The following is a 13,219-nucleotide window of genomic DNA, read 5'->3' on the forward strand; positions in this document are numbered from 1 at the left end:
TTCTTCTTTTAAATGGAGATGCTAATTGGAAACATTATATTACGGTTTTTGAGGACACATTTAAGAGACCTATGATTTGAAATGAAAGGGAAAAACTGGTTCGCTGGACAGTCCAGCCTAGTTGGGCGAAATTGTCCTTTAGCGATTAAAGATTCCATCTTATGATGGTCTCATTAATAGCTCTACTACCCTTGGTTATGTTTTGAATAAATTTTATCTCACCTGGGGGTTTTTTTGGGTCCTTTTGTGATATCTCTTTTGGAGGTCATGGTTGATGACATCGTTGCAAGGTGCCAGCAGGCCAGAGATAATGGGGCAAATTGAGCAGGAAGAGAACTGGTAAAAGCCTTCATCAGGCCGGGTTTGGCCCTTGGGCTGTAGTTTGCCTACCCTTGACCTAGAACATGAAATGCTTTAAAAGTGAAAGTTGATTTTAAACTGAGATCTAAAGGATATTGGCAGCTAGTGTAAATTATTAGGCCAGGTGAAATATAGTCAGACATTCTACTGCTTAAAACTAACCTAGTCACCGAATTTTCATCAATTGTAAATTATGCAGACTTTTTTTGTAGCAGTCCCACAAATAAAGAATTGCAATAGTCTACTAAGGTCAATTTGGAAGCATGAAGTACTATTTTCAGGGGCATGCTTGAAAGAAAAGGTTTTAAAAGATGTATTAGGTGAAGCTTAAACCAAACTTTTCAACTGATTCATGCAATACGTTCATCCAAATTGAGCTGAGAATCCAAAAGTAAACTAAGTCTAACATGTCTCCTGTTTGGAGTGTTCCTCCTGCTTTCAGTGGCTGAGTATGGCAATTTAAGGGTTTCTGTATGTTTTGAGTAGGGGTCACTAGATATTTTGCACTAAGGGACTACTTAGAAGTATACCCTCCTTCCCTCTCGGGTCATCTAACCAGGACAGAAAAAAGGGGGCCCAGAACCCAGCTGAGCAATCCCTCTGGGGTTGAGGAGGAAGGCAGAGGTTTAAAATAAATCAGATGGTATTACAAGGATTAATTACTCTTAAATTATTATTAAAATTCTGTTTTATTAAGAAATATTTGAAATGCAAACTGGCAGCAAATAACCAAACTTTATCTTACATGCACAGGTAATTGTACCCCAGAACCTGTTCTGCTTCTCAGCAAGAAGTACTTTATCAGACAAGTATTTAAAGTTTTGTTTGCATTTTGTTTTACAGGTGCTTCTGTTTCTCACTTTGCTTCACCAAACACTCAGGTAAGTGTAGATGTTCCTTATGTGTCTCCTGTTTGTACTTTCTGTCTGTCCTTTATTTCTCTCTCTCTCTCTGTTGATGGTGTGTCTTTTTCTGTCCTTTGACTCTGTTTTGCATGTTTTTCTCTCTTTGTGTGTCTGTTGTGTGCTCACTTAGCTATTTTAAGTTGCAGTAGTGGGAACTGTTTATTAGGGGGTGCTGGTTCAACTCTTCAACTTTTTACTGCAGCTGGCTATCAGCGCTAGGGGAGGGACTTGAGTTGCTGGAGCAGGGGTGTTCAAACTGGTCCATTGGGCCCCCCTCAGCCAGTCAGATTTTCAGGATATCTCTAATGAATATGCATGTGATTTATTTACATGCACTACTTCTTACGTATGTAAATATTTCTTATGTATATTCATTAGGGATAGCTTGAAAGTCCGACTGCCTGGAGAAGGTCCCCAAGGACCAGCTTGAGCACCCCTGTGCTAGAGTGTCCTTTCTCAGGATCCTCGATCAGCTAGGCATTTGTCCTGGATACTGGAACTGTAGACCTGCTATACTAAGTTTTACATAAATAATAGGGAGAGAAATCAGACTACCTTATCATGCAGATCATCCGTAAGAAAGCTAGTATGTAGCCCTTAGTATGGTCTGGTTGGCTTGTTGTACTTATTGCTAGCCACATTTCAAAAAACAGAGGATAAGCATATATTCCCAATTTCTCAGAAATTTTTTAAGTGAAGAAATATATATTTTTTTAGGGGGACAGCTGGAAAGTTCCACTTCTTTGCTCTGAGCCGAATCAGTTGCTTCAGGCTGGAGCTTTTCAGAGCTACTACCCTTCATGTAATGGCATTCTTGTACCCATCTTCCTCTCAGGAGTGGAAAACTTACTCTCAAGGGGTATTTTACTTTCACATTTATGTACCCTTGCTTTATTTCTGCTTTTTTAGGGAAAGCACACCACCCCTTGGGTAACAGATTTAGTGCTGATGGTCTTTTGCAGGGATTATTCCAGTGTATCATCTATTTTCACTATTTGTCTCAGAGCACATTCCACAGCAGTAAGCACTATTAATACCTCCCTCTCCCAAAGACTCTAATGGCTTTACACTGGAAATGGGCTCTCTAACCACACTTAGACAATCTGTTATTCAGGGATTTAGAGTGACTTTCTTTTGGGGAATTTCAATCCTCTTTTATATATGAGAGCTTCCTTGTTTTCTGATATGGAATGATATCAGTGTTAATCTCTTTCTCTCTCTCTCTCAGCAATTTCCTTATCTGACTTGCTGAATACTTTTCTGCATCTTCAGCTTATATTTTTTCTGTATTTAGCTTCTCTCCCTATCCCTTACCTTTTTTGGTCAGGAGGTTTAAAACATTTACTAAAAATAGCATTCACTCAGTCATATTCACTCTGTACTTGCTTTTTCAAGTCCCCCTTTAAGTGTTTTTAACTTTTCAGAGGCTTTTGGCAGGCCCTGTGACAAGAGAGGCTCACAGTATTATTGCCCTCCTCAAAGACTTCTGTAGTTCTCTCCCAGTTCTATAACTGAGGCAATTACTGTTCTGAAAAATCCCTGCTCTTGCTTAGATCATGGTAGGAAATAGTTCCTAAGGTAGCTTCAAAGCAGCATTAAATCCTGATCAAACTTTCCCATCATTGTTGTATGATGAAGAGGACTAGAAATAATTTTTTAAAAACTGATAGTTGAGGACAATATTTTCTATAGTTTTGAGGGAGGCACATCATTGTATGTTTGGTGGTGTTGTTAAGCTGGCCTTCTCATGGGTTTGAACAGTATGAGACATGCTAGTTGCAATGGCTTGGGTTTGATATTTTCAGTCAGCCCCTAGCCCTAGCATGTTCATGAGCCCTACTCTGGCCAATTGGCTGAGATAAAATCCTGGACTGGGCTAGCTGGAATAATCATTTAGAGCAATTTATTTGCACTTTAAAATAATTTTACCCCAGATATTGTTAATTAGGCCTTTCTAAAATAAAGCACAAGGTTCCCTTTATATATATATATACAATACATATATACACCCCTTTTATGTCTATTTAAAGTGACAAAATTTCACAAGTCTCTCTCTCTTAGTTTTCATTCTCAAAATAAACAAATGCCATTTAATGTTTGGGAAGCACTACTCTGGCATCCATCACCACAGCTGGCATTAGTTTATTTATTTATTTAAAATAATTTAGTTCTAGCCATTTTAGGTGTTTTTGCACTCCTTTTGCAATGATGGGCTTTCTGGTTCTTTAAACTTCTTTTTGACGCCATCTGGGATAAGCACAGAGGTCCTTGCCACCCCCTCACTTGTACCCTATGCTTAATTTGGCTTATTTGGTGTTTTTAAGTATTCTTGGGCCACCTTTATATCGGGTCCTTTGATGGCCACCTAGGGCTTAATTAATTATGTGGAAACGTCCTTTGTGTCCCCCGCCCTTCCCCTTGGAACGAGTGTTTTTTTCAATTGCTTGTTTTTTATTTTTATTTTGTTTGTTTGTTTGTTTGTTTGTTTTAACTTTAGCTCCGTTTCAGCCTGGGAAGTGACGGCATCCGGGTCACAGGGAGTACGGGCCTGCACTTCCTTTATGGTCTGGGGGCTTTCCCAGGACTCGTGGATGCTGAAATTTGCCTCCATCAGCAGCGGCACCAGCAGCAGCATTTCCAGGGCTGCCGCTACAAAGCGAAAGTAAACATCGGCAACCCTGCTTCTGCCTTGATCGCAGCTGACGTCGCTGGGGACCCGCCCCCTTATCAGCTGCACCGAACAGAGCAGAGAGCTTCCATAGCTGATCGGACATCGGCTGGCTGCCTCCGCTCGGCTCTCTTCTCAACAGCTTCACGTTGCTTGTGCATGAAAAAGAGGAAGGACAAAAAGAAATTGCTTTTCTACCCATGGGCTGCAACAGCTCTCTCCACCTGGGATCGTGCCTGCTAATTTAAAGGCTTCTCAAGGTAAATTTTTTTTTTTTCCTTTTAGACCTCCTTTCTTAAATTAAATCTTAGCCCCTGTTTTTACCCTGGCTACATAAGACTTTTCTCCTAAGAAGTAACAAACAGACGTTCCATCTAATCTGAGCTGAAAATCTGAGCTATTTAACGCTGGTTTTCCCTTCCAGAGAATCTATTTTTGAAGCACTGAGTGATAATTTATTGGATCTCATCCAACCAGAACTGGCAGTAAGATGTTCATTAATCAGCTGAGTAGATGCAGCATCCGAATCAAAAGTACAATAAATCTGCAAGTAATCCAGTGCCTAGCATTGCAGTCCAAAACCATAAAATCTAATGACATCTAATAGGCATAGATGTTACCAGCGTAACACTGGAAACTGCCAGGATCGCACTGCACAGCGATCCCGATCTACAAAACATTGGGCCTACGATTCAGGTACCGGGTGGGTGGGAGGGGAGGGATTTGGCGAAAGGGAGCAGATAGTGAGATTTAAAGTAATATTTTTTTTGGGGGGAGGGCTGGGGCTAGCGGTGATGATACCTCTTAATCTTACACATTTCAAGGGGGGGGGGGAGGCATGGCAGCTAGTGGTTGATAATCAGGCTGGGAGGCCCGTGACTTTTTTTTTTTTTTTTTTAAACAAGGAGTGTTAGTTACCGCATGTCTTTGAAAATATTTGGAGAAGTAGCTAGTTATTCAGCCACACATGGCCCAGATAATTTTAGGCCTAACCAGCCATATTCAAATGAAGGCCGGTTAGGGTTAAAGTTATCTGGCTAAATGTAGCCAGATAGCTTTAGGCTACTATATTCAGCAGGATGTATATGGGATACATTAAATGGTAAACTTTAGCCAGATAACTTGTCCACTATCTGGACTCTGTGTCTTACCATTGGATCCTTCTGCCTCCGACCTAGAGTCAATCTAGTACAATTCCATGTTTATTGGTATGAAAGACAAAAAAGCTAATAGAATCAGCAGGGAATGCTTCCCTGAGTCAGCATACAATCTCCAACCATTTCCCAAAGATACCAAAGCGGTTTCCATGCTGAATACAGTATGGGAACCACACTAGAGTGGATTCAGACAGTTGTTGGCTTGCAGAAAGTCATTAAATTGTACCAATACAGCTTTTTCAGTCAGTTTTGAGAGAAATCTAAGATTATCCTGGTAAACAACCTGGCTAGTGCATACTCCAGAACCAGCTTGAAAAACACTAATTGTTTTAGGGTCTTCACTCTCAATACAATTTTAACTTTGGCAGGAAACAAGATCCTATTCTTTTACGAAATGTGATTCCTAACTTCAATTACTTGCCTCCTTGCATATAAAAATAGATCAAATTCTAGCGCAATAAAAAAAAAAACAACCCAGCAAAATCACTGTTTTGTTTTTCAGAAACATAGGGCTGAAAGCTATGCATACGATCAATGATGCTTTCAAATCCAGTACTGCATTATCTGATAAACTACTGTATCCATCAAAAGATGAACTTTGACCCTAATCAATACTCTGTTCCTCATTGTAAAATTTAATCTTAATATGTATTGAATTTCTTAGTCCTGTATAGTTTTACAGTATTGCAAAAATAATTTATTGTAACCCCTAGTATGGGCACAGAACCAGATAATCAACAGAAGGTTGAAGAAATCTTCCAAGATTTTTTTTGTTTTTGTTTTTTTGTATATTTCTAGCCACTTACCCCCTTAGATTGTATAATGTGCAAATAATAAAACTGCACTAATAAATACCAATCTTCATATAATAAACAATGCTTTGCACACTGAAGACTTCAACAGTTTGGTATGGGTTTGTGAATGGAGATATATAATTACCCATGTTTCATTTCTGCTAAATTCAGCCGTAGGTGAAAATTAACAGAGATGGAAGTTTGAGGTGATAAGCAAATAAACAAAATTGCAGACTAAGTTTAAAAATAAGGTCTGAGAGGTGTTATTTACTTTAGTTAAATATGTAACTAAGAGATTTAGTTGGCTCGTTAGGCCATATCCATTGGTTATTTTATTTATTTTAAACTTATTTTTTTACAGAACGATGCAATATAGTGCACTCGGGCTAGTGCATCGGTCAACACTCTATTGGACACTAATTTGAGACATGCTAAAAATAACTCCCTATGCAATACGGGGATTACCGCATCCAAAACATGAATCCAATTGAGTGCATAGCTAATAGTGCTCATCACATGTGAATTCTGTGTAGATGAGGCTATTAGCTATTGCCCCGCGGCCAAGGTGCTCTTTTTTTTTAACGCAGCAAATTTTGCACCTGCCTGGGAGCTGGCATTAAAGCATGCTGGGTTCATGGGGGGGGGGGGGATGTTTAAATCCTGCTTTCTGTGATTCCTCCTATTAGTATTGTGGCGATGCTAAGTAGGAGGAACCACAGAAAGCAGAATCATGGCATGCTCAAGTGCTCCACAAAAAAAATTATTTTCCAGCTTTCTCTGATTTCTTATAGGGAGAACCACAGAAAGCAGCATCCCCAAGGTCTGGTCCAATTGGAACCCCTGCTGTCCTGAAAGGGGATTGGTCCCTTCAATGACAAGTGTCAGTGAAAAGGACCAATCTGTGAACACCCCTGCCGGGGGTGGGGAGGGAGCGCTGGCCAGGAGTTGTGGGTGCACAGCCACGTCTCCTTTGTGCCCGATGCAGAGCGTTAGGGACGCACAAATTACCCATTGCACATCCTTTTAATTTTTTTTCACGCGCTCCTCATTATTCCGGTTTAGTTATGGATCCAGTCCTTCCATTTTTTCCCCCCCTCCTTGAGATAACACCATGTGCATCCGGAACAGGGGCCAGCTATGGATGTAGGTGCAGAGGACATGAAGCCAAAATTGGCTGCCTATCCTGTAAAGAAGTTCAAGGCTGCTTATCTTTTCATATTTTGAGTGGCCATTGTGTTCATACAAAAAACAGCAGGCTCATCAACTCTGGTTTTACTCCATTGTATTAATGGAGATGTATTCCATTTGTCCCATTGTCTTCCCTAAGAAAAACAGGACTACAACTCCACCACAGCTAGGGAGTAAGACCAGGACTGGAGCAGCCTGGTCCTTTTGACGTGAAGCTATATAGTTATTCTACTTTGTTTTCTATCCATAGCCCAGATATATAAATCACACCACAGGGACTGAAAGAAACATTTTGCAGCTTCGTGCACACGTATACTACTCCTGTCGCTGGAAAATATATCCACCACACAGCATCTCTTCTTCAAAATCTGCTAAATAGAATTAAAAAAAAATAATCCCATTAGATTCTGCTGCAGCTGAAATAGGCTTCTGCACTTCAGACACACAATGGAGAAAGGACTTTAACTTTCTTTCTTTTTTTTTTTTTAATCATTATCTTACTTTATGAAGTGCCAGAAGTCTCATTCCTGTATGTTTGTTTTATTAGATTGTAAGCTCTGTTTAGCATGGAGTGTCTGTCTGTACAGCGCTGCATATGTCTGGTAGCTTTATACAAATGCTAAGTAGTAGTAGATGCTGAAAATACCCATTGTTTATCCCCCATTCCTTGCCCCGCAGCCAGTCTCAGATTTAGGCATAGGCAACTGCCTCCGGCGTCACATGTGGTTAGGCGTTGGAGTCATGCCATTGCTCCTAGGCTTTGATCCGGGCCTGCCTCCAAGTTGCGGAGGTGCCCCGCTCCAGCAGTGGCAGCAATACAATTCTAAAACGAAAATCCAGCCCAGGGCTTCTTGCTGCCAGTCCTGCTTGCAAGGCCCTTTGGTAGCCCCACCCCTCTCATGGGTTTCTATAGCAACAGGAAACCAATGTGGGAGGAGAAGGAGGCAGGGTGCCACAGGGGCCCAGAGAGTGTAACCAGCAGCAAGAGGCCCTGCACTGGATTTTGTTTTTAGAGTTGTATTGCTGCCATTGTTGGAACTGGGTGCTGCTGTGGTTCGGGGGGGGGACAGGACCAGAGAGATGACTTTGGGGTGGGGGTAGAAGTCATATCCCCCACCCCCCGACTGCCTATGGGCACTTGATATATAAATCCAGCTCTGCCTGCAGCTGTACATCAAGTTCCATAGTGATAATCTATAACTCCCCTTTCCTGGGGAGCATTTGGATCAGCGTTTTTGTTGTGCTCCCTGAGTACCTGGCTAAGCAGGGTTAGACCTAGATAGTACCTGGCTGGGGGAATACCAGACAGGCAGCTGGCTAAGGAAACCCTATTTGCAAACAAATTATCCATGGATAGCTTAACTTCTGAGTGATTCAGGGCTCCCTGTGTGGGGGGTAGCATTGCTTCAAGACACTTTGCATTTGATAAGAATCTAAGAATTGCCATATTGGGTCAGACCAAGGGTCCATCAAGCCCAGCATCCTCTTTCCAACAGTGGCCAATCCAAGTCGCAAGTACCCAAACATTAAATAAACTTCAAGCTACTTTTGCTTATCAATTAATAGCAGTTTATGGATTTTTCCTCTAGGAACTTATCCAAACCTTTTCTAAACCCAGTTACATTAACTGCTGTAACCACATCCTCTGGCATTGAATTCCAGATCTTAACTATGCGCTGAGTGAAAGAAGTTTTTTCAGTTTGTTTTAAATGAGCTACTTGCTAACTTCATGAGTGCCCCCTAGTCCTTCTATTGCCTGAAAGAGTAAATAACCAATTTACATTAACTTGTTCAAGTCCTTTCATGATTTTGTAGACTTCTATCATATCTTCCCCCCCCCCCCCCCCAGTCGTCTTTTCTCCAAACTGAACAGCCCTAACTTCTTTAGCCTTTCCTCATAGGGCAGCTGTTCCATGCCACTTATTTTGTTTGCCCTTCTCTGCACTTTCTACGTAGCCCTTTTTTTTTTTGGTTTCTTGAAAAAAAAAAAAAAGATATAGAAAACTGTACATAGCCTAGGTAGTAAAAGGCCTAATCTCAAAAATAGAGGCCTTAAACAATGGACTGGAAAGCACTAAAGTGGCCTGAGTAAGGATTTAAGGCTTGTGGAGATCTTTATATGCCTGACTGAACAGATGGTGTTTCAGGGCTTTTTTTTTTTTTTTTAAATCCTTAACACTAGACGTGGATCTTAGGTGGGGCAGGATGGAATTCCATATAATAGGGCTAGCAATAGAGAAGGTGTGTTCATGAGTTACTACCGATCTGGTGAGTCTTGGAGAAGGCAATTCTAGCAGAAATCGATTTTTTTTTTTTGATCACAGCTTGTGTGAAAGAATATAAAAATGAAGAATTGCAAGTAACCATGGACTGTTAACGTTGTGTATCAGGTTATGTATTGTGGATAATATATACTCCAAAATATAGGACATTTGGGTCAGCAGAAAACTCTTGAACAGTACCTTTAACTCATCAACTCGCAATGGAGGGGAATTCCTTTCTCTCAGATGAAATTTCTGCTCCTCATGCTCTGCCTGTTATGGGCCCCAGAGTCCGGGCAACCCACCTGGGAAGTGGCATGGGACTGCAAGACAAGGGCCAGTCTTCCAACTAGCCAACCCCCTCCCCCGCAGATTAAGCCCTTGGATTCTGGGGGCCAGTAGGTCTCTGCGGTGAAAGTACATCATAGTGGTGAGTCCACACAGGCAAGGCTTGGATGAGGACAGGCTGGCGACAAGGCAGACAGGGCTTGGCAGATGACAAGGCTTGATTCTGGACAGAACCTGGAACTGGACGAGACAAGGCAACGACCAGACTCTGTTACAAGTAGGACTGGGCAGGATACAGGAAAAGATAGGACAAGACCGACATGGAAGACTAGGGCAGAACTCAGACAAGGGGAAATGCCAAACAAAGAACACAGAAGCCCGAAAGCAGCATGGTTTAGAACAGGCCCAAAGGCCTCAAGTCAAAGCAGAAGGCCCGTAGACCACAAGGCAAGAACAGGTTCAGGTCACAAAGCCAGAAATGAATTCTTGAGAATACAAGGCTACTATGGCAAAACGGGTTTACATAATTTGGCAAGACTATTGATGAAGCATACTGAGGACCTCTGCTGGTGGGGAGGCATCATGAAGGTAGGATAAGGCTGCATAGCAGGAGAAATCCTAACACTTCCTAAATGAAAGATACCTCTTCTTCCCAATGATTGAAAACTGGTTCCCAGGTACCACTCTGTCCCAAAAGGAACAAAAAACTCTTGACTAAAAAGGGAAAAGACAAGTAAGATAAGTAAGTAGTTTTTTGTTTTGTTTTGTTTTTGTTTTGTTTTTTTTCATCCTTCCTATCTCCCAAAGTGAAAGGATAATTTACTGAAGAAGAAACCACTTCAAATTGAAACTCCTCTGCATTAGGTCACTGACTGATCTATCCAATGGAAGTGAGATGGAGAGTAGCAGGTCTCCCCTACCTCTTAGTCTAACCTTACACAGGGACTCCCCAAATCATCTGTGAATGAGTTTCAAGGCTCTTACAGAAAAGGTTTCCAAAAGTGGATCACAAGAACACAAGCAAAAATGGGTCAAAATGACAGATTGACCCAAGAAGGGTAAATAAGAGACTCGTCAAGTTAACAAAAGTAATTAGCAGGAGGCAGGGTCATCCTATCTTTTGAAAGATTAACCAAAAATCCAAATCAACAATCCACCCCAAGATGGTGGCAATGGATTATATACTGCTAGAGCACACTATCTGCTGCTTCCACATAGGGGAGTCAAAACCCCAAACTTTCTTCACTAAATCTCTCTGAATCTCCCCAGATGGATAGTACACTCCACTTAGTAAGGAAACCGAAGATCCCATTCCTCACTCTATGCCCTTTCCACTGAGGTTGCTAAACATAGAAATGATGGCAGAAAAGGGCCCTGTGGTCCATCCAGTCTGCCCAACAAGCTTATGATAGTGTCTGCTGCGCTGTGCATGTTACCCCTATACTTAGTTTCCCAGACCATAAAAGTTTGGGCCCTTGTTGGTGGCTGTCTGAATCCAGTTCCTCTTTTCCCCACTGTCGTTGAAGCAGAGAGCAATGATGGAGTAGCATTGACAGTATGAAGGCTTATTGGTTGAGTGTAGTAACTGCTGCACCAGCAAGTTACCCCCCATGAACTTTTTTTTTTTTTTTTTTTCCCATTTCCATCCTCTAGCCTTTAGGGATCCACAGTGTTTATCCCATGCCCATTTGAATTCTTTCACAATTTTTGTCTTCTCCTCCGGAAGGACATTCCAAGCATTCACCACCCTCTGTGAAGAAATATTTCCTGACATTGGTTCTGAGTTTCATCCTTCCTGGAGTTTCATTTTGTGACCGCTATTTCTACTGATTTCTTTCCAACGGAAAAGGTTTGATTGTGTGTCATTAAAACCTTTCAGGTATCCGAAGGTTTGTATCATATCTCACCTGCACCTCCTCTCCTCCAAGGTATACATATTTAGGTCCTTCAGCCTCCCCTCAAGTCATTTGATGGAGACTCCCCACCATTTTGTTTGCCCTTCTCTGGACCGCCTCCATCCTGCCTCTCTCCCTTTTTGAGATACAGTACTCAAGGGCCTGTACAAGGGGATTATCACCTCCTTTTCCTTACTGGTTATTTCTCTCTCTGCAGCCCTACATTCTTCATTCTTCTGGCTTTAGCTAGTGCCTTGTCACATTGCTTTGCCGTCTTCAGATTGCTAGACACTATCACCCCAAGGTCCCTCTCTTGGTCCTTGTACAATAGCCTTCCACCCTCTAGTGCCACTGCTGTGTATCTAGGCTCTCCTACAGTCACCCTCTTACACACCGCTTCTCAATTGTCAAGGCTTGCGAGAGTTTCTGCCTGTACATACAACCACATCCCACTGGCATAGGTGATAACTTCTTTTCTGTCAGTGGTTTTCTGAACGTGGCAGCACTCAGTCAGTCTGAAAGGTCAAAATCAGGCAGCTAGAGACTTGGGGGGTGGCCCAATACAATTGCTCCTTCAGGATTACACAAAAGCTTTGCAACATCGCTAAACCCATTAAAAACCCAGAATGTTGGTGTTTATACCTGGTTCAGCTGGTCAAGTCCAGGAGCTGCTGAACCTTTGAAGCATTCTGCAACCTTCTGCAGGTGGAAACAAGATCAGTTCTTAGACTCTCCCTGCCCCCCACCCCTTCCCTTTTGGCCCTGTACCTTCTTTCTCTCCTTTTTTTTTTTTCTTTCTATCCAGCCCAGTCAGAATCAATTCTGGGATCCTGGCACCATGTGTTCTACTCAGGCCGGGAACCCTGTGTAATGGCTATAAATCTAGCCACCAGGTATTGCCCTTAATGATGACCAGGACTCTTTCTCCCCCTTAGGAGCTGTGAACATTGTCTCTGCAACATCCTCTAGCCGACTCCAGGGGGTGCAGAAGGCTTGATCCAAGAACCTTCCCTATGGAAGTGCGCAGCACTGCTGCTGAACCACTAGGCTAGCTCTGTCCTCCGACCTTCTGATCCACCTCCTTCATCAGGCATTAGCGAGTCTGTGCCTTCACCAACCAACCCTCCCAAAAGCAAGTTTGCACAAACTGCAAATAATTTTGCAAGTTAATCCACAAGTTACAGGTTTAGACACGAAGCAACTTTTCTCTGAAAATAGAGATTTGCAGAAAATCCACCCATTTGCAAAATCAGCAGATTTTCATGAGCTCTTTGATGCGTTTCACCACTGGCTGCAATAGAAATTTTCGCTATGAACTGAAACAAATCTGTGGGATTTCCAGAGGTGAATCAGGCCGGGTTTGCTTTGGTGGCAAATCTATTTGCATATCCTTTGTCAAAAGGCAGTTCCTTGCCACAAGGAGGTCCACTGGAAGAATAATCCCTATAACTTTCCGTAAACAAATATTTTTCTTTTCTGCTCTTAGCTCCAACACACAATCTAAAAGTGCCCGCTAAAAAAAGAAAACAGACATTTCAACATTGGTCACTATCACCCTAGGGACTTATAGCAGCTTATGATTAAATCAATTAACCCATAATTGTTACTGTGCAGGATCATTACAGATTGAGTAAAAAGGTTGTTTTACAGGAGGTTTAAGCCTCCTGCTTATGGCTGCTATATCAGAATCTCCCCAATGGACT

At 42.0% G+C, this 13,219-nt stretch overlaps 1 protein-coding gene across 3 annotated transcripts in view; it reads left to right on the forward strand.

The window, feature by feature from the left end:
- The first annotated feature begins 3,468 nt into the window (after positions 1 to 3,468).
- The window catches only part of BMT2 (base methyltransferase of 25S rRNA 2 homolog), a 168,207-nt gene continuing 158,456 nt past the window's right edge, over positions 3,469 to 13,219 (forward strand). The window contains exons 1-3 of one of the 3 annotated variants that reach the window (XM_029616370.1): positions 3,469 to 3,529; positions 3,763 to 4,193; positions 4,358 to 4,629. In XM_029616370.1, the coding sequence (XP_029472230.1) occupies positions 4,527 to 4,629 (103 nt within the window). In that variant the 5' untranslated portion in view covers positions 3,469 to 3,529; positions 3,763 to 4,193; positions 4,358 to 4,526. Of the gene's footprint in view, positions 3,530 to 3,728; positions 4,194 to 4,357; positions 4,630 to 13,219 lie in introns of those variants that run through there. The other 2 variants (XM_029616372.1, XM_029616371.1) reach the window with 2 other exon arrangements.

This window comes from Rhinatrema bivittatum, chromosome 9 (genome assembly GCF_901001135.1).
Source record: "Rhinatrema bivittatum chromosome 9, aRhiBiv1.1, whole genome shotgun sequence".
NCBI lineage: Eukaryota > Metazoa > Chordata > Amphibia > Gymnophiona > Rhinatrematidae > Rhinatrema > Rhinatrema bivittatum.